This window comes from Tiliqua scincoides, chromosome 6, assembly GCF_035046505.1.
Source record: "Tiliqua scincoides isolate rTilSci1 chromosome 6, rTilSci1.hap2, whole genome shotgun sequence".
NCBI lineage: Eukaryota > Metazoa > Chordata > Lepidosauria > Squamata > Scincidae > Tiliqua > Tiliqua scincoides.
The window spans coordinates 31,184,585-31,211,995 of NC_089826.1; the positions used below are offsets into that span (position 1 = coordinate 31,184,585).

Sequence of the window (27,411 nt, forward strand, 5' to 3'; positions counted from 1 at the left end):
TGCTTTACAGCACTTTTCTGACGTTGGGCTGGCACAAGGGACTGTGTTGGCCCAAAGGCACCTTTGGATTGTGCCCTGATAGTATTGCCTAGATCCTAAATTTGCTGACTGTGCCAAGAAGCACAAAGATAGCTAAATTTGCTATCTGGGCCAAGAAGCACACATTCATCTGGATTCCCCTGCTTCTGATGGCAGCATTACATTAGTAGAAACCCTTCTGCATCATGCATCTCACTTGTGGTGAGATTGTGGTGATTATTTTTCATTAAGTCCTCTTTAATTCAATATAACTTGTTTCCATTATGCACTGCATAGGATCCTTCCGTAAACCATCTTATATCTCTGTTTACAGAAAAGTGCAACTATTTAGAGCAGGTTTTGTTGATGGTTTTGGAAGTCTCTGTGTATGGAAATTACAAAGTGCTTAATGTAACAATGATTTTTTTTAACAGCGCAAGCCACATCCTGCTGAAGTCAGCTTCAAAACGCTCAGTTATTTTTATGATTCTACATTACACTCTCTAACTTCTTTCTTTTTGTACCCTGTGTGCTTTCTCATGCTTCAGATCCATTTATGCACATTAAAGACTTGGCTGCATAATAGGTATGCATTTGGAATTGTGGGTCGTACCTTTGTTTTGTGCTATACTTTTATTATCTCTGTTCAGGATTCTGTAAGCAGGCATACAGAGTGAGCTGCAACTATGCTAACCAATCCCTCCTTTTCCAATCATACCTCTTCCCTTTTGTCTGGAATGCAGATTGTTCCCAAGTGGTCTGTTTCAACAGATATATGGCTTAAGAAGTAGAGGGAAGAGTTCTCTTTAGGGAAAAAAGGGGGAAAATGGAATTCCACAGCTGCAGATGAAACAAGCTTGTGGTGTTAGTGAACAAGTTGTGCAAGGGGGATGCTGTGAATAATTACTCACCATGTGCTACCAACTATTCAACGTACAGCTAGTATGCTTTCCTGTGGTTGTTTATTTATGGACTGGGGAAGAAGAAATTTACTGTTGGTTTGGAAGCAACGTGGACTGAGTAATTCAGAAAACAGGTGACTCCTAAAAGTTGTGTGTATGCTGTGGAGCACTATGGACATTTAAATCTAACTTTCCACCTTTGTTTGTTAACACAAGTGTAACGGGCAATAAGCAAAGTCAAGATTTATATGCAAGGCAGAACCAGGTAACTAAGCACAGCTGTAGTGAGTAGACCGTCCACAATTCCCTTGGCTTTAGTGTATGATTGAATTGATGTCATCAGACTTCCGCCTGTGAAATAAAATATGATGTACCGTGTGACAAGTGACAGGCTTGCATTGTGCACAGGGAGTTGGCAAAGTTTTATGAAAAGCACTTCCTGTATGCCAGAGAGGAAGGGGAACAAAACATAGAGCTTGGACATTTGTTCCACTGTTTATTGTCTTGGGAATCTCTGCAGACAGAGAATCCTGTGGCTGTCAAGTGGAACAATAAATCTTGCAAAAATTATGAAACCAGCTGAATTGTGAAATTCTTGTGCTGTTTAAGCAGAATTGTACACAGCTGTACTGAGAGGAGAGATCAGAATTAGAGGACGTTTCTGTTCTGCAGCTGTGGAACTGGTGTGGGGAAAACCTTTACAGCACTACAGTAGCAGTAGTCGCTTGTGTGGGCGGTAGGAAATTTCATTCCCTGTTCAGTTTCCTGTAGGTCTTGAGGTAAAAGAAAAAATGGGAATTTGTAAGTACAGTATGTTCTTGATACTTTTGATTTGCAAAATGTCTAGAGGATGCCGTGTGGAAGGAGAGAGGCTTGCACTGTGCACAGGGAGTTGGCAATTAAGAGTTAATATGTTCAAGTTACTTAATTGGGCCAAATGCTTCCTGAAACTGAAATATTTTTCTGCATGTACCAAAGAGAGCTACTCTTTGAAGATAATTTTGAGACCTAAAAAGCATATATAAAAACTTAGCTCTAGTTCACGATACATTTTTTCTTGCAAGCAATAATCATTGTCCTTAAACACGCAACCATCATGTTAACCATTGCTATAAATATCAATAGAATGCAGCTTGCCATGGGTCCTGGGAAGAAACCCTAAACTGGACCTCCTATGGCATCCCCTGCTGCTCAGGTGTTGGCCTGGCCAAGTGGACTCTTTGATGGGCATGGGCTCTTGACCAATGAGGGCAGATTGGCACATTTGGTTGAAATTCTGAGAAGAATTCAGCAGAGACTTCTTTGGTGAGCACACAAATTACTGGAGGCAGAGTTGGAAGTGCAATTGGATGTGATGGGGAGATTTTCTGGGAGATCATTTTAAATTACTAAACCACTTGCATAAGGCTTGGGTCTTTTATCCTGTTAACACCAGAAGTCATTCAAACATTTTCCTAACCTACAGCTTCTGCACAAGTGGGAAAAGCACAGTAATGGCATTGTAGACTTGGAAAAGCCCAGTACCTATGTAATCTAGAAAGCAAAAGGTACTGGTACAGAACCAGTTTTTAATCCCAGTGGAATGCCCCTCATGTGTGTGGGATGGGGGGTAGCCTCATATTAGCAATTCTCTCAGTGGGTATCCCTTTGGGATTTAATATGGGCAGTGAACACAGAGCTTATTATAACTGTCTGTGACAAACCACCAGGCAATCCTGCATCCATCTCATTTGGGCTTCAGCATGGTTAGCTTTTTAAGTAGAAGCTCTTAGTTTACAACTAAGGTGCCTTTGAAGGTCGGAGTGCTCCTGGGTATTCACTTGCTGGGATGTTATAACTCAAGGCTACCTCTTGGCCAAGGTGTGACGGACAGAAGACAAAGAGCAACTGATAATGTATTGCTTCTTCTATGATGATTCTCTGGCAAGGGCCCTAGGAGTGGTCCTTATGATGCTTTTGTAATGGCTTGTATCTTTTGAGACTATCCTGCAGTAATATCCTATTTTGTCAACAGCCTTTCTTGCCTTGGAAGCTGCTTGAGAATTTCCTCCTCACATTCTGAAGGCATGCTTAGTTTCTTTTCCTCCCACAGAAGAACATAAATCCTAATTTTGCCATCTTTAGTTGTGGGAAGAGAGGACTAGAACAAGGAAATCATATCAAATGTGTTGTATAGAATGTTGAGGAATGACTGCTGTCTATTTAAAAACATTGTTCTGAGTCAGTCACCTGTATCTTTATTAAGATTTTAAAATTGCTTCTCATGCTCAGCATGTTCTACCAACACAAGACTTTTGACTTCCAACTGGATAGAATGGACGGATGCAAGTTATCAGTTAGGGAAGAGTTTATAAAAAATAGAAGATGTTATTAATTAGGAAACATTCTTTTTCTATGAAAGAGAAGATAGACAAGTTTTTTGTTTTGGATTTGTTTTTTTTAAATAAGTGGTTGAGTATGTTTCTATGCAGGAAACCCACATTTGCTGGTAATTTAATTAAGACCAAGCATGTTAGCCCAAAGCTGTAGGCTGTACATAAAAGAATGCTATTTAATATACATATAGATTCTTGTTAAACCATTTTGAAGTCTGATAGTATCTAGATTAGACTCTCCTGTTTAGTCTTGACACATAAGGAAGGGATGTCATATTACTGGACCATTGTCACAGTGTTGTGACATACTCCCTCCCTCTTCCTCAGGAGGGGAAAGAAAGGACTCTGCTTTTGTGCTGAAACTTCAGGTGGAATGAGGTGGTTATAAAAGCATCTATCAACACAGTGAGAACTTGCCAAACCAAGTATTTGGGTTGGAAGCCATGCCTTCCCAACCGCTTGAAAACAGGAAGTATCTCTGTTAAGTGATGGAGAGCTCTATTTTGCTGAGAGTAAGGAAGGACTTAAAAATGTTTTGGCTAGTATAAATTCTACAGTTGTTCTGCAGAGTGAATATCATTTAATACATAGTATCACATACATAGAGGGGTGTGCGTGTGTGAGAGCACACATATGCATTACATTTTTGTGGGTCCATTCCTTATTAAAATCTGAGAACTTTATATGTGAGCAGTCCCTCTCAGAAGCCAGCCCAGGCACATCTTATCCCTGGTGATTCCTGAAAAGCACTCGGAATCTGTCAGAAACAGCCTGCAGGATTGCAACGGCTACTGGGTGATTAATTGCAAGAGGAGTCTGGTTCCAGGTTTCATTACATATAATTGTTATCTTTTCTAAAGGGGTTCTTTTAAACCCCTACCTCAAAAGATTAAAAAGGGGGGGGGGAAGCTATAGCATTCCTGAGGTTTAGCACTTCTTTACTGGGAAGGCAGAGGACTCATGTGAATGTATTTTTTTTAAGTTGCTTATTATCAATTGATAGATTCTTTCCCCTCATCTTTCACCTTTTCAGTTAATTTTAACTTTACTGAAAATTATTTCACCTGATGTCAGGGTTAGACTCTTGTCTGGCCAGCAGATGAAGTAGAGAACTGGAAATCAAGTTCGTCTGGTAACTTCTCACTAGGGAAAGTAAGCTGAATCAGACAAGAAGTCACTAGCCTTATGAGAAGCACTGAAGTAGTATCTCATGTTGCCCTGGAAGAAGATGGAATCATCCATAAGTGCAGTTAAGGACAATGTGTAGGATGGGGGGAAAAAAATCCCCGGTACCCAATTCTTTTGAAACTAGTAAAGTTAGTGCCTGGGAATTTGAAACATGTTCTCATAACAAACTTACTGCTAGTATATTAAACGGGGCAGGAACCCACTTGTGACTTAACAGATTGTGCTAAAGTGGCAAGTACTTGTGAAATAGAAATTGAATTTCTAGTGCTGCCTGCTTCCCTCTACCCCCCTCCCCCAAATTTTCCTCCATCTAGCCCTAAGGCATATTAGCAAAACTTTCTGTTATTGCTAATCCATATTGGAGCCAGTTTGCTCAGTTCCTATTCAGGTTGTTCCAAACTTCCCAATTCTAGAATGCATTGAAGTCAGATTTCATTTTATAATCATACCTAGCATTTGTATAGTGCTTTTGAGTGTTCAGAGCTCTTCATGTATCTTGTTGTTATCTTTACAACAGACTGGTATGGTAAGTACTGTAGATACTTGCCTATAAGACAAGAAATTTCTGCCAATAAATCAACAATAAATCAAATGTAAATCATTTCCTTGCCTTATCTGTGGGTCAGGGCTGTTCAGGAAGCCAGGGAGAGCAAGAGGACAAAGCAGAGATAACTAGAAGGCTATTTGTCTCCAGGGCAAGCTTCAGCCAAAGTTAACCTTTTTAGTTCTTCTGAGAAAAGTAAGCCAGGGCTCAAGGCTTCCATTTCAATCAAGCAAGCCTTATTCTCTTTGGCAGGATCACACCCAACCCTTCTGCACCATTTTGCAAAAGTTTTGCAAACATTTTGTACCATTTTGTAAATTTTGCATTTTATACCATTTTGTAAATTTTGCATTTTATACCATTTTGCACATGTTTGGCAGAGGTCTGGTTTTTAAAACACCAGGGTGTAATCCTCATTTCCAACTGAAACAAAGTCCAAGACTACAATTCAGTGCACCATTACTCAATGACGCCCCTGGAAAGCAATGGATTAATTCTGAGTAAATTAAGTTGCTACTATGGATAGCTGTGTTTGCTCAGGCTCAGTTCTTGTTGCTTGTCTCTCTGCTGTGAATTGAATTGCACACTCCCACTTATGTGTTACAAGTTGTATGTTATATGTTGAGCCTCTGGCTTTGCACCAGGCACCTTAAAGAAAGATTTGATTAATGGTACTACTGGTATGTTTACTGGGCACTTACTCAGAATTTGTGAAGAACAGAATTTTAGGGGTTAATGAATAAAAATATATCTTGATATTTTACTATATTTTTAATGAATTAGTGACTGTACAGTTCTTAGGTAACAAGTAGTGGTATGTTATTTTTTTTAGGATCTGGCCTTGGGTGAAATAAGACAAAATTATAGTTGGACACCCCCTAAGAGTAACCTATCCAAGGGTCATAGAAAATCCTATCCAATCCTATCCAATTTTCCAGTACAGATGCAGCCACAACGCAGCCCTGAGGTAAGGGAACAATCATTCCCTTATCGTGAGGAAGTCTCTGGGGCTGCCCCCACCCCACTGGATGGATGCAGTGCATGCCCTATTGGCAGAGCTGCATCAGCACTGGAAAGTTGGATAGGATTGAGCCCGTAGCCACTTTGCTATGCTAGCTCTATATATTTTAAACCAGGCTATTTTTTAAAAGGAAGTGTACTGTATTATACTTAATTAAAATAATAATAAATAAAAAATCCAGTTTAAATTAACAAAATCTCAGTTTTCTATGCTCTCTTTTGGGGAGCCCATCTACTACACTTTCTCGTTAATTTATCTCTTTTAGTACTATGCTAGTGAATGGGGGAGAATGGGGTTCATTAGATTTTCATTGTGCCTTATCCCTCAGGGTTGGAACAGAAGTTTTAAATAACAAAGCACAGCAGAAATATACAATTAAAATATATAAAAATAACTTCACTCTTGCTTATACCCAGTCTTAAAGAAGATATTACAGTGCTTCTGGAACGTGTTCTGGCTCAGGATTTGGCAAACCCAGGTGAAGGAGTTTCAACTGTTTTGGCAACTACTAAAGACACCCTGTTATTTTGTGTTGCGTAGATGGTATGATCAAGAAGGCACCTTTGAATCCTCTTGAAGGTCATGGTGAAATAGGGAAAAGACAGTCCCTGTGGTATTTTAGCTTGCCAAAATGAAAGAGAAGACATTTATCTGAGTTTAATTCCTAGGGCAGAAAAGGTTAATTCATTCTAGGTATCTCATGTGTACCTAATACCTTGTTTTCATCTTAGGTAAGATGTTGGGCAACATGAAAACGAAGCTCACAGAGTGAAACTAGGCAAGCCATGGCACAAATAATGAGAAAATATCAAGATGGCCTCATGATACAAAATGATGAAATGCTTCATATGAGGAGAGAGTATAAAGTTCAATGCAGATGAGTTATAAGGAATTCTCAGAGACAGTTTAGAACAATGAAGGATGTCATGAACATGGGTTTGCTAGTCAACAACAAGACTGTGCCGCAACTAAGGAAAGCAAAGGGAATTTAAATATGCTGTGGTCATATAGATTGTGTGAAAAAATTGAAAATCTCAGTCCTTTCTTATTATTTTAGTTCTGAGAAAAATGAAAAATCCAAGGTGTATTAAGATTTTTGTATATGTTGTGCATACTTTACCTCATTGTTTATACCAAGGGTGTCCAAAGTTTTTGGCAGGAGGGCCACATTTTCTCTCTGACACTGTGTCGCTGGCCGGGGAAAGAAAGAATTAATTTACATTTAAAATTTGAATAAATTTACATAAGTTTACATAAATTAATACATTAAAGATGAACTTATGAATGATGAAAGTCTTGCAATAGCTCAAGGCCTATAAAAGGCCTTGCACAAAGCAAGGCTGGCCTTTCCTTTGCTGCCACTACTGCATCACAGACGTGAAACAGCAAGCAGTGGAGGAAGCCCTCATCCCACAGCTCACGCAAAAAGGTCAAACAGTTGCCTTCACGGTGAGAGCAGTTGTGTCGGGCCAGTGCGGGCTGCAACAAATCTCTGGAGGGCCAGAGGCTCATTGGAGACTGGGGGCTCCCTGAGGGCAGCATTGAGAGGCCTCGAGGGCCGCATGTGGCCCCAGGGCTGGGGTTTGGGCACCCCTGGTTTATACTAACCTTTACAAATACAGATAAATGAAATTATTAAAATACTTATATACCACTTTTCAACAAAAAGTTCACAAAGCAGCTTATACAAATTCTAACAGGATTAAAATAGACACCCATAACTTCCCACTCCGAAGAAATTTTTTTTTTTCATCCTGTGACTCAGTTTGTAGCCCCTTAATGGAGAGATTTTGATTCAGGAAGAGCAAGGCAGAACTTAGCTCAGTTCTGCCAACCTGCATCTTCATTTCTTCGGTAAAACAGCAAGGAGAAGACAGTGCAAAAAATGAATCCCACCTGTGGTGTCACTATGGGGGTGCAGGTAGCGCATGGTGCAGGCCGCAGCACAGAGATGACACTACACCGTCCAAGCCTCCATTATGTGATCATTGGTCCTGTCCCGGCTCAGCCACCTTGCACTCTCACCCATGATTGTGGTTTTACACTTGCCAGCAAGACCACAAAGTGACTGTTCCGAGATAGGTCCTAAGATTGCCGAATGGAGGCAGTCCAGAAGCAGGCCTATCCCGTTAAAGCAGTGTGTTGGGGCAGAAGGTTGGGGAGGGTAACATGATTGCATCATTATGTCACCCCTGAACTTGCTGGACACCAAGCTTCTATGGTAAATCCTGCATAGGTGCAATGCACTCTCAGGACACCTCAGAATCCCACTAGAATTTCTTTGTAATGCCCATTATTCCACTGGATTTGCTCAAGTGAGACGTATCAATGTCATATCTGATATGGTGTGTGTGTGTGTGTGTGTGTGTGTGTGTGTGTGTGTGTGTGTGTGTGTGTGTTGTTTTGCGGTCCAGTTCTTTAGGTGATTTACAGAAAACTGCCCAATTGATTTTCTTTGGGGGGGGGGTCTAACTCTGGTTTTTTGTTTGTTTGCGATCCAGTCTTCCTTCCTCCCAAATAACCTTCCTGGAGAGTAGGACAAGCTATGTACTATCAACTAGGCACTTATTATAGGCTGTATGGGCACATTGCTGTTTCTTCTAAATATACTGTTTATATCTCCCCTTGAGCAAATTTAACTCAGGGTTGTAGAAATCTCCCACTATGCCATCTGTCACAGAGTGGTTGAATGAATTTAGTACATTTACAAAATTAGCAGAAACTCACACTATATTTTCTGTTGAGGGAAAATAAACTCCACAAAGATAACTCCTTAGCTGGAATTCCTTTTTTTTCTGTATGTTATCTCATAATTTATATGCATTAGAAATGCATTTAATGTAAAATCTTTAATTGCTGGCTTTTAAATTATGTTTTTTGTCCATTTTTATTTGAAATGTGCGTTTCAAACGGCATCGTATTTTTACTCTATTTTTTAAAATACGTACATGTGTGTGCCACTTAAAGATGGGGATAAGTTCTCCAATCCCCGTTGATATGCACTTAGATTGTTAAGTGAACATTCAGCCCAACTTAGTGCCTTTGTTGTGTAAACACACAGTCCCTGCCAGAAACTAGCTGTCTGCACAGGCCTCTGGAGACTGATTGCCTCTTCTTTGCATTAAGAGCCTCTTTGTTGTGTAAACAGACACTCTGCTGTGGACTATGGGAGTCCCGACTGCCTTGTTAAGAGCCTCTTTGTTGTGCTTTGACCACCATCATATATGCGGTCTGTCATTAAGTGGAAGGTTGTTAAGTGGCACACACCTGTAGTTTTTTTGTTGAATATACTGTATGTGCCCGCATGTATGCACATAGGCACCCATGCCTGACTCAAGCCAATCTGGCACCTACAGTAGCACCCAAACTCTGCTAAACCCCCTTCCTTCTTTTATTTTGTTTGGCTTTTTGCAAGTGCATCCTGTCCGCCACCATAGCTGCTACTATCTCCTCCTTCCTCCTCTCTCTGCTGCTTCTGCTAATCCGGCCCCTCCCTCCCTGGCATATTTTGCAGAAGGGAGGAAATGGCAGAAGCTACAGCCCTTTTCCCAATCACTTGCTTGGAAGAAGAGTGAACAGGGTGGCAGCAGCTGCTATCTCCTCCCACAGATCCACCTCACTGGGATCCTCAGCAGTAGTGGAAAAAGAAGAAAGTTATCTCCCTCCATTCTCCTTTTGCTTGCTCTAAAAAATGAGTGACAAAATGATGGGTAAGTAGAGAGGGTGGAATGGCCAGGCAGGTGGTGAGCCAGTAGGCTGACACAGGGAGCGGGGTGCTTCATGCCAGCTCACTGTGTCCCTCAGCCTGATGCTCAAACATCAGTTGACACAACTTTGTGTCTGTGTGTTGAATAAAAATTGTCTTGGGGTGGCAGCAGTGAGCCAATTGGAAAACTGTACTGAGAAGGAGACTTCCTCCCTTCCCTACTGCCCCCTCCAATCACACTATAAATGAAATATAGCTACAGGGAGGAAACAGAATATAAAACGTACGTTTTAGATCTAGGAATGCCTAGTTTTTAAAGTCTGCTTTATTTTTTAGTACATTTATACTGTACTTCTATCATAGAATGGAACTCAGTGCAGCTTGCATTGGATTCCCAAATGCTCATCCATCCAGGCACTGACCAGGCCTAAATCAGTTTAGCTTTAACAAAGTGATTCTATCAAGTGTCCCCATATTGTGCCCAGGGACAAGGTGGTCCCCAGGCCTTGTGGAAGTGAACCACAACCCACTGTCTGCTGCACAGTGAGCTAATGCTACATAAGCAGGTTGTACCTGTTTTCCTCGACAATTATTGCACAATATAGATTATTCAAGCAAAGGCCCTTACCGTTGGTTACTAAGGAGAGGTATGTTCTAATTCACTTACGAATGTATTCATGTTGATTCCATTTCATTTATTTTACTTGAACTCATTTCAAATAAATATCCTCTCCTTCTGAGTTGTCAAATCTTGCTGGAAGATCAAGTCATCTGTTTCTTCTCCTTTTTATTAATACTTTTTGGGTAACAGCCATGTAAAAGGTTTCAGCCTTGTTGACTGTGCCTTACAAAGTGCTGCCACTTGATATTGCAGATTCTTTCCTGAACACCTGCTGTCAAACACATCAAGTCTTTTCTTGTCAACTTGCACAATGCTTCACGTATTGAGCAAGACTGACATGACAGAAATGTTCTATAGCCTGATCCTTTAAAATAGTTTTATCTCTGTCTCTGTTATAATAGTCTGCTTCCAATGTTCTCTCTTGGTCACACTGTAAAAGGTCTCAAGCTTCAATCTTATGCCCACTTACATGGGAGTAAGTCCCATTCATTGGGGCTTACTTCTGAGTAGACATGTATAGGATTGCACTGTAAGAAATGTGACACATAGAAGGGTACTTTTTTCTTCTATTAGTTAAATTATAAGTAGTTAACCTGCATGTTTAGTGCCAACCCCAGGTTTGAGGGGGCCTTGACAGTGTCCTCCTGTTTGTGATCGTGCAAACCAGAAGTGAGCCTCAATTGGCATCCAGATCTCTGGGCAGTTGCACGGAAGCTTGCAGAGGGGGCTGCAAGGCTCCAGGACCTTGTGGAGGCTTCAGGAGCCCCCAGGCATGTTAGAATGTCCCTGGGTCCTCGCAGCACTGTCACGGACCCATTTCTGGGCCACTCAGTTTAAAGGTGGAATGTCCCATTTCCAGTTCTCATGGTGGGTCACTACTTGGGAACTGCTATTCTGTTTGGGAACTGCTATTCTGAGCCAAGAAGAGAGCAGTTGCTCTAAGCCAGGGATGGGCAAACCCCACCCCAGGGGCCATTTACAATCCTCAGGGTCCCCAATCCAGCCAGCAGGGAGCCCCCAGTTTCCAATTAGCCTCCGGAGACTGTTGGAGCCTGTGCTGGCCCGCGACTGCCAATTGAACCCAGCGGACATGAGCTGCAGATCAAGTTAGAGCAAGGCCTTTTATAGACTCCATGTGTTTTTTGCTTTTTCCTGGACATTATTTTAACCCTCCTCCCATTGCCTCTGAACAACTTATGTCTCCATTTATTTCTGGCTTGGTCTTTAAGTTTTCACTGTGAAAGAGGTGTGTGTCAAACAGTTTATAGTCCTCATGTGGTTCTACATGTCTATATTATAGTTCTCATTATAAATAAGCTCAGCAAAATTCATTCATTCATATCTGTCTCTAATGTATTCATTTTTGTAAATTTTTATAAATTTATTCAAATTTGAAATGTAAATTAATCCTTTTTTCCCAGCCCCCAACACAGTGTCAGAGAGATGATGTGGCCCTCCTGCCAAAATGTTTGCTCTAAGGGGATAGGACGGGTGTCAAACTCATTTCATGCAAAGAGCTAAAGTTAGCATTCATGGTGCCTGCTGAGGGCCTGAAATTACATCATTAAGCAGAAAGTGACATCATTAAGTAGATGATGGCTAAAAATAGGCACTTTGTTCTCACATAGAAACTCATTAGCTGCAAATGACAGAAGAGAAAATGTTCAAATTTTCAAGATATGATAAAGCCCAAATGTCACTCTGGGAGAGCCCAATTACAATGGGCCATTCTTCGAATTCAAATTAAACAGTATTACAATAATACCTCCTACAGCATGGGGAATATATTACTGGAAAGTCATGCCCTGTGTGAAGCACAGCTAATCGAGACTTAGTTAAAGATAAGGCAGGAAAATGGCAGCGATTGACCCCGTGTTGTCCCCAGAATGCACTGCTCCCATTGACTAGGATAGCTGTCAATTGCATCAGGACAAACAGTGCCGTAACGAATCAGCGCTAAAGGAAGCAGCACTATGGGAAGTATTACTGCACTTGTTATCCTGATACAGAAGTGCTATAACCTTTTTTTTATGCTCTCTGCAAGTGATGCAAACAGATCCCTGAATTACAGAAGTATCTAACTTTCTTTTGATTCAGTTGTAAAAGCAGACTCAGATGCCACATGTTTGGCCCTGTGAATGAAGGATCTTCTCTTTCCAGTAATAACCAGTGTAATACATACTGTCCAAAAAGTTGCTCCAGAAAATGGATGAAATTTCAAACCTGACTGCAACATTGCAGGGAGCTGTTGCTGGGGAACAAAAGTGTGCATGCTTATTGCATGCACCTAGAGGGACCCTGGCCCAGAGCCAAAATGCTATAAATTCCAAAGCAGCATCCTGATCTGAATGCATCCTGACTAAACAATGAACTGGCAGTGATGTCTCCTAGTTTGCTGAAACTTCAAGAAAACACTCTGATGATCGTATGGGTGGCTACACTGTATTTGCTGTAGAGTTTCCTTAACTGAGGATATTCTTGTTTTTGTTTTAAAAATAACAGGACATCTCCTAGCATGCAAGACACATTTTTCCACCCTACAGTACTCACAATGGTCTTTTAAAAGAAACTCTAGGAAGGGTGTTAACTTGATCAATGCTGTGCAGGAAGGAAAGCTTTTTCCTACTATTTTTCAGCGTGACTTTCACTGACATGATCAGGCTGGGAAAAGTCTTATTGGCTGAGAGCCCAGGACAACCGTGCAATATCTCTAGTCAACTGGAACTCAAACTACACTGCCCAAGGGAGAACTATAACATAAAAAACAATTTGGGTTACGTGCTTGCCTTAAGCACATCCAGCTGAAAATCTATTTAAAATATAGGATTTGCATGCAAGCAGTTTTGTTACCAACATGAAAATGTTTTTCGGAAATTAAAAGGTCTGTCACGAAGGTTTTTTATTTGATTCCTCTATTTTTATATAATATCTGGAAAAAGGGAAAGAGGAGATGTTGAAAAAGATCTGATAAGTTGGATAGTGGAAGAAGAGTGTATAAAGTGCCTAGGTATTTTAAGGACTGTGATATGAGGGATCAGGGACCTTGGGAGAGTAGAGAAAGGTTTGCATGTGTTAACTTAAACCTTTTGTGTTATTCTCTAATGTGGAAGTGATAACAGGTGTCTTAAGCAGGGAGAAGGGTATTTAAGTTAGAGTCAGCTTTTGTACAGAGCGCTAGCTAGCCTTACAGCCAGGAGCCCTGCAGTTTATTGGAACAGCAAGTGGATCTAAAGAGTAGTAAGCATGTAACTATGTTTAGATAATGTTTATTATTTTATTTGCTGCCTTTGCTGTTATGAAACCTTTGCTGAAAGCCCTCATGTGATTGCCACATTTGAAGATAGAAGAACTTCTGAAAGATATGATTTTATTTGGCTGTTTGACTAATAAAACTCCTTTAAGTTTATGAACTGCATTGTTTAATTATGTGGACGTGGGGGAGTATTGCCTCAATGAACTTGTTAGAACTGAATGAATTTCCTGATCCTGGGAGAATAGCTGATATGCTGAAACCCCACCCCCAGCTGTCTTCAAGGCTGCCCTGAACTGTAAACAGCAGAGAGTTGCCTGTTTGAGATAGTTGGAGTAGGAGAAGAGTCCATGCGCTTATAGTCATGGGCAAATGGACTATGGGTTTGCAACTGAATAGTTAAAGTAGAAGCTGACAAGAATGATTACAGGTCTGAAGGACTAGGCTCAAATGCAAACACCATGACAAGGTCATTTTAAAATATAAACTTGTATAAGGAGGAATTAGGGAAATCCAGTGTTTTTATTTTCCTATTGTGCTGTCACCACAGTATGTACTTCTGTGGGGTTAAACATGATTGCCTGAAGGGTTATGATGTGTATGCATCAGATTCCATAGCCTTTACTTTTTCAGTATGGAGTCTTTCACAAGTTGAGCTCTTTTAAACAGCTAACGCTCATGGTTCACTTAATTCCCACCAGCATGGGAGCTGTTGTCCCTCTTCATACCAGCAATGTCAACTTTCAGTGTGGTGTCTTTCCACGTGGTTCAGGTCTTCTCATCTTACCCAGCAGCACGGGAAGAAGTAGCGCAGCTGTGGTTCCCACGCCGCTACAATTACATTACTTTGGCTCAAGAATACCATTGCATGGTGACTGTAAGAAATCATTGCATGAGGGGGGGGGGATTTCATAACTCTTTTTGAGGGGGTAGACCTCTAGCAGTAGTCAATAACATTGAGTAAGGACAGTAAACACATGATGTTATGATGACATGAGTGTGTCTAAGGCATAATGCTTAGAGATACGGCAGAGTAAGAGACTGCAACATGAACTGTCAAATGTTGCAGCAGTCCAAAAGATCCTTCTGAATGACGTAAGGCTCTAGTGTAGGCAGGAGTACAGTGTACAGGGCACTGAATGAAGCATGCACAAGGAAATATCCAAGGAACTCAATGCATGGGGCATTTCCTGATCAATTTGAGGAGGAGGAAGTCGGCGACCATCAGGAACCAGCTGCTAGGAAAACTATCAGTACTACCAGAGCTGTAAGTGTTGTTGATGCTTAAAAAGGCAAAGTGAAAAGGGGTTTAAGCAAAGTAAAAAATCCCACTGCCACTGCTAGTCCCAGATCGCAGGCCTCTACTAGCCATGTGACAAGCATATCGTCCGTTGCAACAATGTGTTAAAATAGTTGCTCAGAAAAAATATACAATATGTCCTTTTTGGCAGCTTCCTCCTCATCCAGTTGATGGGTGACCTTTGTTGGTTTCTTCACCGTAGGCTTTGATGCGACCTGGTCGAATTGACAGAATCATATACGTGCCTTTGCCTGATGCAACCACTCGTCAAGAAATCTTTAAGCTTCAGTTTTGCACCATGCCTGTCTCTGATGAAGTCGACTTAGATGAGCTGGTCCAACGAACACAGAAGTATTCAGGAGCAGAGGTAATAAAACCTTAATGGAAATGTGAAATTCTAACACCAATAACGATTGTTGTTGTGCATTGGATCACTTTTACATCACTTTCCCCTCATGCCACTATGTTCATTGTCTTCTTTCTTGCAATATTATGAATTAGTTGACAGAACAGAAAATGTAGGGTTGTTGAGGCCACATGCTCCGTTGGTGGAATTTGAACACCAGACTCTCTCATCCAAGTCAATAGAGTGCTTCAGATATCACAAAATTTCAAATATTGCAGTTGGGTTGAAGACTTGGTCTGAAGCAATTGTGTGGGGGAATATAAAATCCAAGTGGGCTTTAGAATTGTTCAGAGAAGTGATAACCCTGGTTTCTTGTTCACTGGCATGTACATATTTAAGGTTTTTAAAGTATGTTTAAAAAATAAAGGTCTGAGTGAAGAAGACTTAGCCAGATAGCAGTCCTATTAGACACAACACAGAAAAAAGGGCAGTCTACAAGAACGAACTTGCCACAGAAGTCAGAGACAGGCACATTACCCTTTGTAGTCCTCAGAATTGCAGACTAGCTTTGTCTTCTGATGTGCTTATCAGTCTCCTAGCTACCTGAGCTGTCTTCTGTGGCATCAGATTCATGTCGGAGATGGATTTTTGTCCATTCACATCTCTTTTTGAACTGGAAATCTTTAACTTCCCTCTTGATATGACAAGACCACTAGGCAAGAAGCTGTGTTCAAATGTTCTCTACTTCTTTCCATTGAGAGAATTGGAGCTAAATAAGATGATGGGCAAATGAAAAGACAGAAGGCATATATCACTTTACAGTATATCATATTTTACATTTTTGTAAAAATTTGTACAATCTCGACCCTTAACCAGTTCATACTTACAGCAGTCAAAGTCTTGGTTGTTCTTACAAGATACATAGTAAACTTACCTTTAAGTCTTTGGGCTTGCTAAAATTAACAGCAAGTTTTTGATGTGTTTTTATGACACCACATTATGTTTACTAACCTGTTCCTTAAACATAAGGATCAGAATCCAGAGGGTCTGTGTGAACACCCAAACATTCCTTCTCATGATCCAAGGCTTCCCGTATCTTCCATTCAGAATGTAATTGTTTACACTGTATGTAATTGTTACACTGTAATTGTTACACTGTAAACAATTACTTTCTGAATGGGAGATATGGGAAGCCTTGGATCATGAGAAGAAATGTTTGGGTGTTCACACAGACCCTCGTGAGTTCTGATCCTTATGTGGTTCTCAAACTTAGCACCAGGACCCACTTTTAAGAATGAGTATCTGTCAGGACCCACTGGAAGTGATGTCATGACCAGAAATGGCATCATCAAGCAGGAAATTTTTAACAATCCTAGGCTGCAATCCTACCCACATTTACCCAGGAGTAAGTCCCATCGATTATCATTGTTAAAAGCGTATACATAGTATCCTGTTAAAAGGACAGATCTGTAACATTTCCCCAAATGCAGTTACAGACCAGGGTAGCATAAAGTCTGATATATTAAAAATAGAATATTGAAATAAACGGGAACCCACCTGAAATTGACCCAACTGAAATGGGTCCCGACCTACAGTTTGAGAAACACTGGCTGACACTGTCAGAGGGTACTCCAGAAGAACTCCAGTTTAACTCACTGACTTTTCAGCTGTTGCGGTAGGAAGATGAGGTTTCATGAACCCTAATGCCAATTAAAAAAACAAAACATTCCGATATGGCCCTTTGCAGTGGACCCCATTTGTGATCTCCTTTTCAATTTTCATTTGTATTCAGTAGTAGCTTATGTGATATGTCTGTTTCTTAAAGCAATACTTCGATTGACCCATTTTAAAATTAGCAGAAGAACTAGTAGGCATTTTAGGAAATGCTGATCCAAGCTTCTTTTTTAAAGCTTTCACTTATTTTCTTCTAACCATTCTTTATATTTTTTGGAAATGTTTGGCTTTAAATTGTACATAAATTATCTCAAGAAAACTGACACTGTTTATTTTATGAAGTTCAACATGGGCTTTCTTAATTTGCTTTTCCGTGTCGTAATTACAATTGCAAACGAAGCTGTAAACTACTGCTTGCTGCAAGCAAAAATGAAGTCATGTAGATCCTGACAGATGTCAGGTTGCTAATTCTGTCATTCAGAAACTCTCTTATCCGGAAAGGATAATATAATTATAATTATCATATATTATCTGCAATAAAAGGGTGAATGTAAACGAAACATGTCTTGGCAGAATGAAGGCTGGGTGCATAGCTTGATCTTTTATTAGATTTGATTTTTAAAAGATGTTTATATCACTTGCCTTTGCAAACTGAGAGAAGAAATAATCTGTTTAGTCCTAAATACTTTCTCTCCAAACTGCGGAGGAAATGTATGAGGCAGATTATATTACAGATGTGTGCCACTTAACGACAGGTATATGTTCTCCAATCCCTGCTGTTATGAGATTAGGTCATTAAGTGAACTTTCAGTTCAATCTATTGCATTTGTTGAGTTCACAGACACTCCCTGCCAGACACTAGCTGGCTGCACAGGCTACTGGCGATAGATTGCCTCTTCTTTGCTTTAAGAGCCTCTCTGTTGTGTAAACAGACCCTCTGCTGCAGGCTATGGGAGACGCGATTGCCTCATCAACAGCATCTTTATTGTGCTTTGACCACCACCGTCATATATGCGGTCGTTAAGCAATTGTTAACGGTTGTTAAGAGGTGCACGCCTTTCTATTCAAGAAAGTAGTATTCAGTACATTCCTGGAAACCAAGATGCAACTTATCCATCCTTTTCATCTGTTCCTTCCAGCTCTAAAACAAATTCCTTTTTAAACCCTAAAGGCAACTATAAAGGCAAGGCTTCTAATAAGCAGGCTAAGTAATGTTTGAAATATTCTGATCATGGATCTGTTGAGAATAATAAAAATGGAGACATCTTTCCAGCATATTTCTGGTATCACTTTGAGGTGCATATGTTTATGGAAAAGTTGTGAGGCAGGCTTAACTTTAGTCTTTATGGTAGACAGTTTATGGTGTAACCGCCAAAGTTATGGGGTAATTGGCATCAGGTTACATAGTATATCATATAATCTTGCTTACCATTAAAAAAAAAACCCAGTGATATTCAGCATGAGAAGAGACCATAAATATATCACTTATACTTAGAGAACATGGTCTAAATTTGATCTTCCTTGTTCATCAATAACTCACAAGGGTTACGCAGAGAATGCAAAACAACATGCTGACAAGCTTTCAGTCTGCTGGCACCATGTACATAACTGAATCCGAGAAGCATCTTTTCAGACTCACAAAGTCTTATTATATAGCTGTGCCCAAACTCTAGTACATCTCAGTCTTGTAGCACATCTAATTAGAAGTAAGTCACAATGACAGGGCCTACTGATGCAAAGGCACTTTTTCAAATCAAATGCTGACAGTTTTATTACTTGAAAATGACTCTGTTCAGGACTCTGTTTTGTTGTGCTTTTGACCTGCTTTCACAATATGCATATCTGTAGTTGAGCATGAGCAATGCAAGGAGTGGAGAGAGGCAACCCAGATGAACCAGACGTATTCCCGTATCACATTCCCATTTTGATAGGTCACTCAGAGTTTGGTTACAGTTTTAAGAAGGCTTACTAGGAAGAAAGGTCAAACACTTCAAGGTAAACATTTTTAGATTTGAACTGAGTATTCATCCTCCATTACATTTGCAAAATAACCTTGACTGTTCAAACAGAGACAGAACGTGAATACAGCAACAGAGACTGAATTGGAAGTAGTATTTTCTCTGTCCCGCTTTTCAGACATCAAGCACAAAGAGATGTGATATGAGGAGAAGGGCAAAGTTATGTGTTTGCCGCACAATGAGTGCAACTTTCATGACACTAAAGGTCAAGTTAGATGTGAGGAGAAATGTGTCCTTGCATTTCAATCTTTTTGTTTTAAATAACAGTCACAGGTGACCTGATCCTGACTGGGACCATGGAAGGGGAGGGCAGTTAACCCTTCCCTCTCTAGCTTCTTGATGAAAATTTTCCTCTCCCTGAAGCTGCTGTTTATTCTGGAAGAGAAGCTGCTGTTTACACACAAAATTGAAACACAGAAATGCTATTTGCATGCATAAGTATGTTCCTCCTGCAGCACATAGCAGCTAGGAAGGAAAATATCATCAGGAGAACAGTGCAGGGAGGAAGTGCTAGCACCCTCCATCACACTGGGCTACCAATCTGAATGAGGTCCTTTCCTGAACATGTATTTATTCATTAAGAATTAAGATGGAAATGTGATTATGTATTTCTCATTATATCTATTATTATTTTAAAAAAATATTTACAGTGGGTCCTTGGTTTCCGCAGCAGATTCATTCCCGGACCCCCTGTGGATACCAATTTTTGTGGATGCAGAAAGTCCTCAGAACACCTCCCAGGCGCAACTGAAAGTGCCTTCCCTGGACTTCCTGTAAGCCTCTGAAAAGCATTTTCCGGTTTTCACTGAAAACCAGATGTGTCTTCTAGACGTCTTCTGAGACCTTCTAAAGTAAGGGGAGGCTGCATGTGGCATCCCTGGGCCTCAGAACACCTCCTGGATGCAACCGGAAGACCCTTCCAGTCAACTTTAGCAGGGGGTCATTGAGGCCCTTCTGATGCAGAGTCAGCACCCATGTGGGCACCAAACCCATAGACAAGAAGGGTTTACTGTACATAACACTTTTTAACAAAAAACTCTTGATAATGTTGCCCTTTTTACCTATACAGCTATGAGTTCACGGGAAATGGAAGCAAAAAAAAATCTAGCATATGGGCATTTTTGACTATGAAGTTCCTCTCTTGGGTGTGTATCGTGTAATATATTGTTGCTTCTGCTGCAGATTGACTAGTGATTTTCACTAATTTCATCAGATTCCTTTTGAGTTTAGCAGATCTCTTCTACTGTGATGTCTATCTGTTATATAACCCTTTTGTAAATGGTGGCTAATTGGATGTATATGTTCACGTTGATGTGGCAGCCTTGTAATTACCAAAATGCTTCCAGAATGGGCACCACATATGCAAGTTATCCACTAATTGCAGTAGTGTACTAGTGCTGCCCCGTGCTGTTATGCTGACTCCGTGTCCTGTATAGGATTGCAATGCTAGAGGGTCACAGTGTCTGCATTATTATGACAATTTTAATTCATTGTCTCTCTTTAATATTACTGCTTGTATGCCAATAAAGGTTTCTATCTATCTAACAAAAAAGTTCACAATGTAATTAGCAGAGTTCCGTTTGACAATAAGATTTCCTGTCTTGTGAATTGTAATATCAGGAAGTAGATGCCAGGCCTATCGGATGGATACACTTGCTTGACATCTGTCTCCTCAAAATTTGTCTTTTTGTTTAGGTACAGGTGATCATACTCCTGTAGAACTTTGCAGGACTTAGGAGGTGGTAGAGAAGAGTTACTATAAAGGAAGTAGAAGAATAAACATGGTGATATTATAAAATGGGTTTCTTGGATCTGAAAATGTGCTATACATTTCAGGGGGCGACTTTCTCTTTAACTTGTATAAACGTGCTGCATAAGAATTAACAGTTTTCAGCAGGCATTTGCTCTAGCCAGAGGGTCTCCAAACCCCGACCCGGGATCCAGATGTGGCCTGCAACAAGCCTCTGTCTTGCCCGCAGCAAGCCCCTGGTCCCCTGCAAGCCTCTGGCTCGCTCAACCAAATGTGACCAGAGCTGTGCTTCAGTTACATCTGGAGGGTGTTCTAAGGGCTGGGGAAGACATGCATCTACCCTCAGAATGCCTTCTAAAGGCCTAAAAACATCACTTTTAGTTGTCCTGAAAAACCAGAAGTGACTTTGTGGTCCTTTGGCCTAAACGTTTAGAGACCCCTGCTCTAGTCACTGGGCCAAGCAACGAGTCAAGTCACGAGTCAGTGACTTGAGTCACGTGTCATAGTGCATGGCATTGTGACTTGACTTGCAGAAAATTTTGAGTCTTTCAAAGTTGAGTCATGAGTCATTTTGAGAAAAGAGCATAAGAAAAAAAAAGTCGACCAACTTTCTCACCGCACCCCCCAGCGCCCACCTCCTGAAACTACTTATCCTCCTCTCACCACATCTGCTGCTATCTTCAGCCTGAAGTCAACTTCCAGATCATCCACAAGGTCAAAAAAGCAAGCAAGAACGCACACACTAGGGACTGTAGACAGAGACTCTAGTCAATTTTGGACATTACTTTTTTCCAAGTCACTGACCACAAGTCAAATCTGAGTCAGTGATGTCCACAACTCAAGTCAACTTGAGTTGCCAAAAATAGTGTTTTTCACAATTCAAGTCAATTTGAGTCTAGTGCCCATCCCTGGTTTTCAGTGTGTGCACATGGACCACAAACACACACACATTCACAAACACACACGGTCTATGTTTAATCTATGTTTTATCTCATGGCACATTGACAAGGCACTAAAATTGCCAAGGCACACCCACTCTTGGTAGGGGGCTCACATCCCCCAGTGGGCTTACTAATAAATGATCCCTCCCCCAAGCTCTTGTGCCATACCTACAGAGACTATTCACAGCGCACCAGTATGTGACAACACACTGTTTGAGAATTGCTAGTATAATGTATTTACTATCCATGGTGACCTAAATGGCATCAACAAGTGCAAGATTTATAAGCATCAGTCCTTTACTGAGCTTCTCTGCTTTCTTTTGGAATCTTACAGAGAAATTAATTTCTGTTCCTTTTTAACATTTAGCTGTGGTTGAAAATTGACTCCTGTTCAACAAAGGTAAGGTGGGAATGCTATTAGCACTGTAAAAATGTGTTTGGCAAAGGTGGAGAGAAGGTGAGGAAAGCACTGGCACTCAGATTATTTTCAAAAAGTCAGCATTCAGCAAAAATGAGGTGAATCACTTCTCTTGTTTGTGATTAAAAGGAAGTAGCTTTCTTCACAGGCTCTACCACATAACGGCTGCTGAGTGAGGTTCCCACAAGGATACTCTATGCATTTTGGAGTCACAGGGATGAGTACCATCTAAGTAAATGGATACTTTGTCTTGCACATCTTGGAAGCTTGCTTTCCCACTGTGTGCCTCTACAATAGGTGATATTATTGCCACTGAACTTTTACATAGACAACACTAAATATCTTGGAGATTTGTGTATCTTTTGTCACAATATTAGTGTATAGATGGGGCTCAGTATGTGGCGGGGATCCATTCTCAGACCCCCACAGATACCGAAAATCGTGGATAATAAAATCCATGCTCTTTAGCCCCTTAAGCCCTCTCGAGGGAAATCATATGTCATGTTTTTTTCTCCTCTGTGGGCCATTCTGAAGCCCACAGAGGCTGTGGGCAGATACACAGCTCCAGTTATTTTTGGAGAGATCAGATAGGGCAAAGTCTGGCCCAATATGGGTCCGGGGGTCCTTTTTTGAGCCAAATTCATGGATAAACAGGCTCCACCTCTATCTTTTGTCTCATATTGTACCAATTCCTCCTTCCAACCAGAACCTAATATGTATATATGGTTTCCATGTGCCTTGCATGCTCATTAATGAAAGTGTGGCTGTCCTCTACTAAGCAACTTCTGGTTCCAAATAGGCAGTTTCTCTTTTGGCTTCTCTCCTTATCAAGATTTCAGAACAATGCTCAAAGGACTTAATTGAGACAGCAAAGAGAGGCAGAATTGGAACATGTAGTGTATGCTGTGCAAAATTTCCCACTATTTGGTAGGGATCCATTCATACAAGCATACACCTGTATGCACAGAGGTTCTGTTCTAGAACCCCTGTGGATACCTGAGTCCGCAGATACAAGGGGACACCTACCCCTACCCTCCAGAGGTAAGGGGAAGTATGCTCCCCTCACTTTTGGAGGATCCCTTGAGCCCAGTAGAGGCTGCGGATATCTGTCCACAGCCTCTGCCAGGCTCAGACTGAGCCTTAGAGATGGTTAAACGTCACTTCTGGTTTTTTTTCATAAAAGGTTTCCCCAAGGGTTTCCCCGAGCCACCTAATGCTTTATAAGGCATTATACTCTGGTTGAGTTCCCTTCGCCTCTGGAGAGGATGCATGTAGAGTGGCCCACGGGCCCGCAGACCTGATCTATAGATAAGTGAATCCGTGGATATGGGATCCATGGATACGGGGGCCTCAAGTATATGCTTGTTTGATTGTGTAACTTCAAGCAGTGATACTAGGAGTACAGTGGGCCTTCGGTATCCATGGGGGATCCATTCCCTGACCCCCCACAGATACTGCATTCTGTGGATAATTAAATCCATGGTAGGGGGCATGCCAACAACCAAAAGAGCCTTGCTGAAACATCCAGGAGGCCATTGCTGGCACTGCATTCTGAATAAGGACTGTGTCACCTTGGTATTATGTTGGTACTGTATCAATGTAAAGTAGTAATGACCTAGAGCAGGGGTGCTCAATAGGTGGATCGCGATCTACTGGTAGATCGCGAGGCAAAATGAGTAGATCACGGAGTGCCGACCCCCCCTTCAGGTGCCTCTGGGAGGAAACGCCGGGAGTAAGGCCCATTGTACTCAATGGGGCTTACTCCCAGGTAAGTGTGGCTAGGATTGCAGCCTCACAGCCTAATCCTAGGCATGTCTATTCAGGAGTAAGTCCTGTTATACTCAGTGGGACTCAAGGTACACCAACATACATTGTACACATAAATGTTATGTTATGATGGCGCGAACATTGTAAAAAAAAACTCTGGTAGATCTCCGGGCCTTGCTGGGTTTCAAAGTAGCTCTTGAGCCAAAAATGTGTGAGCACCCCTGACCTAGAGCTTAATATTGGATGTTTTTCTGTCATCATTATCTGCTGAAATCATATGAATTATTGGAACATAAGGCTATGACAGCAGCTTCAACTAATCATGTTGATCTTAAATTATAAGGATGATAAAAATAAGCTTGTCAGTAGCTTGTCAGCAGTGTGTCAGAAGCAAGGCTCTTTTTGAACAGATGATGTTCTGAGTTCTTGAAACAAGGGAAGTATGTGTGGGTGGGAGACCTTGTTAATTGTCTATACCTGAAAAAAGCCAGACATGCATGCATGGAATCAGTAAAATGCCACCAGAGAACTGAGTCTCTTTCCCACTCCCACTGCACGTCTTGAGAACCAGCAGAACTGCATGTGTCTCCCTCTTGACATAGGCACACTGACTAGGAAGACATCAGGCAGAAGGCATGGATGGTGGGCAGAGGTGGAATACACTTACCACCTTCTTCAAGCCATGTGAATAATGGGAGCACTCCATTGAATTCTGTGGGAAAAGTGGGAATCCACAACTGCAGAACTGGGAGACTACCCACTTGAATCTTGATTGTCAGACTTTGAGGACAACACATTTGTGTCAGGAGTGAGGGCTCCCCCACAAAATTACACTGTAGAGCTCTGTGGTCAAAGAAATGGGATTCACCATCAGGAGAAAAAAAAAAGTTGCTTGCCCACTGCTTTCTAAGATGGGGATATGGTAGTGAAGTGTGTACAGGTGGCATGTATTTAAGAATGCAAGAGAGTTAGAAAAGTACGTGACAGGAGGAGAGAACCCCCATATTAGTGAATTTTCACAGATCTTCTCTTGCTGCTTACTAATTTTATATCTGTTCTCCTCCTCCTCCATTTTGTGCATGTGTTTGTAAAGCATCTGATTGACATTCTATTAATTTTTGTTCTATTTCTAGACAATAAAAATAACTGTGAGGCCTCCCTGTGGGGGAAGGGAAGGGGGCTAGCCTGCCCGGCCTTTCTGAGGGGGACCCCCTTGTGGAGGCCTCAGACTAGTTGACCAGAAGAAAGGGGGGGTTGTGTCACCTGGCTCCCCCTCTTTGGGTTGGCAGCATTTGCCAGAGTCGGGAGCAGGGGCTACTATCAGCAGATCCTCCTGCCTGCTCTCCCAACTGCCTTGTCATCCCTGGCCTCCAGGTTTATGTAGGGCAGGCCCCTCCCCTTTGGTCCCTCCCCTTCCCTCACAGGGATGGTACAAAAAGGGTGTGTCTCTGAGACTGCCCTCCCCTGGGACCACCACATCTCCTCCCCTTCCTCTCTCTGTCTCCCTCCCACCTCCTTTCACCTGGAGCTGCCAGGATTGTTCCTGAGATGGCTGGGGAGTCTGCTGCCTCTGCTCTGGTCTCTGCCTTTGGGGGGTGGGCTGGTCTTGCCCACCTGGGTCCTGTAGCTCTGCAAACAACGTCAGGAGGTCTAGCTGTGGGCTCCCGACGTCATAGCCAGGTGCCCTGCCCGGCGAGACAGGTCCCAGCTGGCTGGGTGGGGGAGTGCTCCCCTTCTCCCCTGAGACGGGGGAGGGGTGGCTGCCCAGCAGCCGAATGGCCTGCGTTCTGTCTCCCCCCTCCCTCCTCCAAGGTGGAGGGGGAAGCGGGGGTTTGGTGCACAGTGTTCCTCCGCTGCGCTTTGCAACCCACAAGAGTGCCCAGGCAGCATATGGAGAGGTGGCCCCATGTTCCACAGGCTTCCTCGCTGATCCTCTGGCCCAGAAGTCTTCTCCCTGGGTAAGTTGGACACCTGTGGGAGGAGGGGAACCCCGACAATAACAAAATTGGATATTTTCTCACTGTTTCATATGCTTCACCATATGTCTAAAAGGCTGGCTAAAGAGCCCATTAGCAGCTTAATTCAAGGTCAGTGTACTGAAGGCTCCATTGTTGCATCTTTCCTAAACTCTTAATAGTCTGGGGACATCAAAATTTCCTTCTACACTTCCTTTACAACTCCCCCCCCCCCAAGAAAACCTGTTACTTGAATCCACCAACATCCAGCTACTATTTAGCTTCACATTTTCACTTCTGTTGGCATTTGGTGAATTTAAATTAGAACTACCTGAAGGCTCATTTAGATAGGATGTTTATTCCAAACCAACAACCCAAGTCAGGAACACATTGTGCTGCCCTGCTTGCATTTTTGATACTGTGCCAGTTATTTGAAGCTGCTATCAGGTTACATGAAACTCTCAAAGAACAACAAATATAGAAATGAACATTTGGAGGAAGAAATAAGGGGTATCCATTAAGCTGTAATCATAACGTTCAATATTTTCTTGCTGCATTTCTAATCGAATAGCTCTCTGTTTGCATTTCGCTGTGCATATAGATGTTTGTGAATGTAATATAGGATGTTTGCTATCCAGAGTCATCAGTGGAGCTATTGTTAATGTTATGCAAGTTCCAAATCTATTCATCTTTGTGGCTGACAAAGCTAGCAGGTCAGTCATCCATTGAGGAGGACCTGGTGTACTGTGCCAGACTTCAACCTTACAATCTTTAGCTAGAACCACAGAGCTGGAAGTAAGTTTTTCAAGTACTTTATAGAACAGGTTTTTAGTTCAGTTCTGAAGTTACTTCTGTGTGTACGTGTAAAAAAAATTAGCATGCAACCTGTTCACATATGACATTGATCAGACAAGGAGTCTTTGCCTCATTTTGTCCTTATGTGATATTTATACTCAAGAGGCTTTGTGATATATGCTTGAACGGTAAAATGGAAATGTAGTGTCTTAGTACGTGGTATTTGGTAACGCATTTTAAATACTATGCTCCTTTTTATACTATGAAGAATCAGTCATTAGACAGATGTAAAATGTAATGCAACTCCTTTGGATTTGGGGCTGGTTCCGACATTCCATATTTAGTCCATGTAAACTGTGCTGAATATGCATCTATATGTTCAAGTGTCGTTTGGGTTGTGATATACAGTAGTTTCATCTGGCTCACCTATTTTGGCCATGTCATGCAAATTCAATGGAAAAAGTGATTTGGCTCAGTATGGTTGGTGGAAAAAGAAAGCCAGGTCGTCAAAGGATGGTGTCCATCAAGGCTGACACTAATCCGAACATAGAGCAACTGAAATAAATGGTATGCCTAAAAGATGCCTCTGGAAACCCCAGAAGGAGACCATGTAGGTAAATAGTAGACAAAACTATTTATATGAACCTAACAGAATCACTGAGTCATAGAAACAAAGGGGTGTGACCTAAAAGGTCATCTAGTCCAACCCCTGCCTGTAGCAGGAAATCCTAGAGCATCTCCAGCAGGTGCTTGTTGAGCCTCTGCTTGAAGATTTCCAGTGAGGGAGAATCCACCATCTCCCTTGGAAATCTGTTTCACTG

General features: G+C 41.7%; 1 protein-coding gene across 3 annotated transcripts in view; it reads left to right on the forward strand.

Annotated features, from left to right (window-relative positions):
• The window catches only part of AFG2A (AFG2 AAA ATPase homolog A), a 209,324-nt gene that overhangs the window by 145,168 nt on the left and 36,745 nt on the right, over positions 1 to 27,411 (forward strand). For 2 of the 3 annotated variants that reach the window (XM_066632442.1, XM_066632441.1), the window contains exon 15: positions 15,129 to 15,293. In XM_066632442.1, coding sequence (XP_066488539.1) covers positions 15,129 to 15,293 — 165 coding nt within the window. Of the gene's footprint in view, positions 1 to 15,128; positions 15,294 to 27,411 lie in introns of those variants that run through there. The other variant, XM_066632443.1, reaches the window with a different exon arrangement.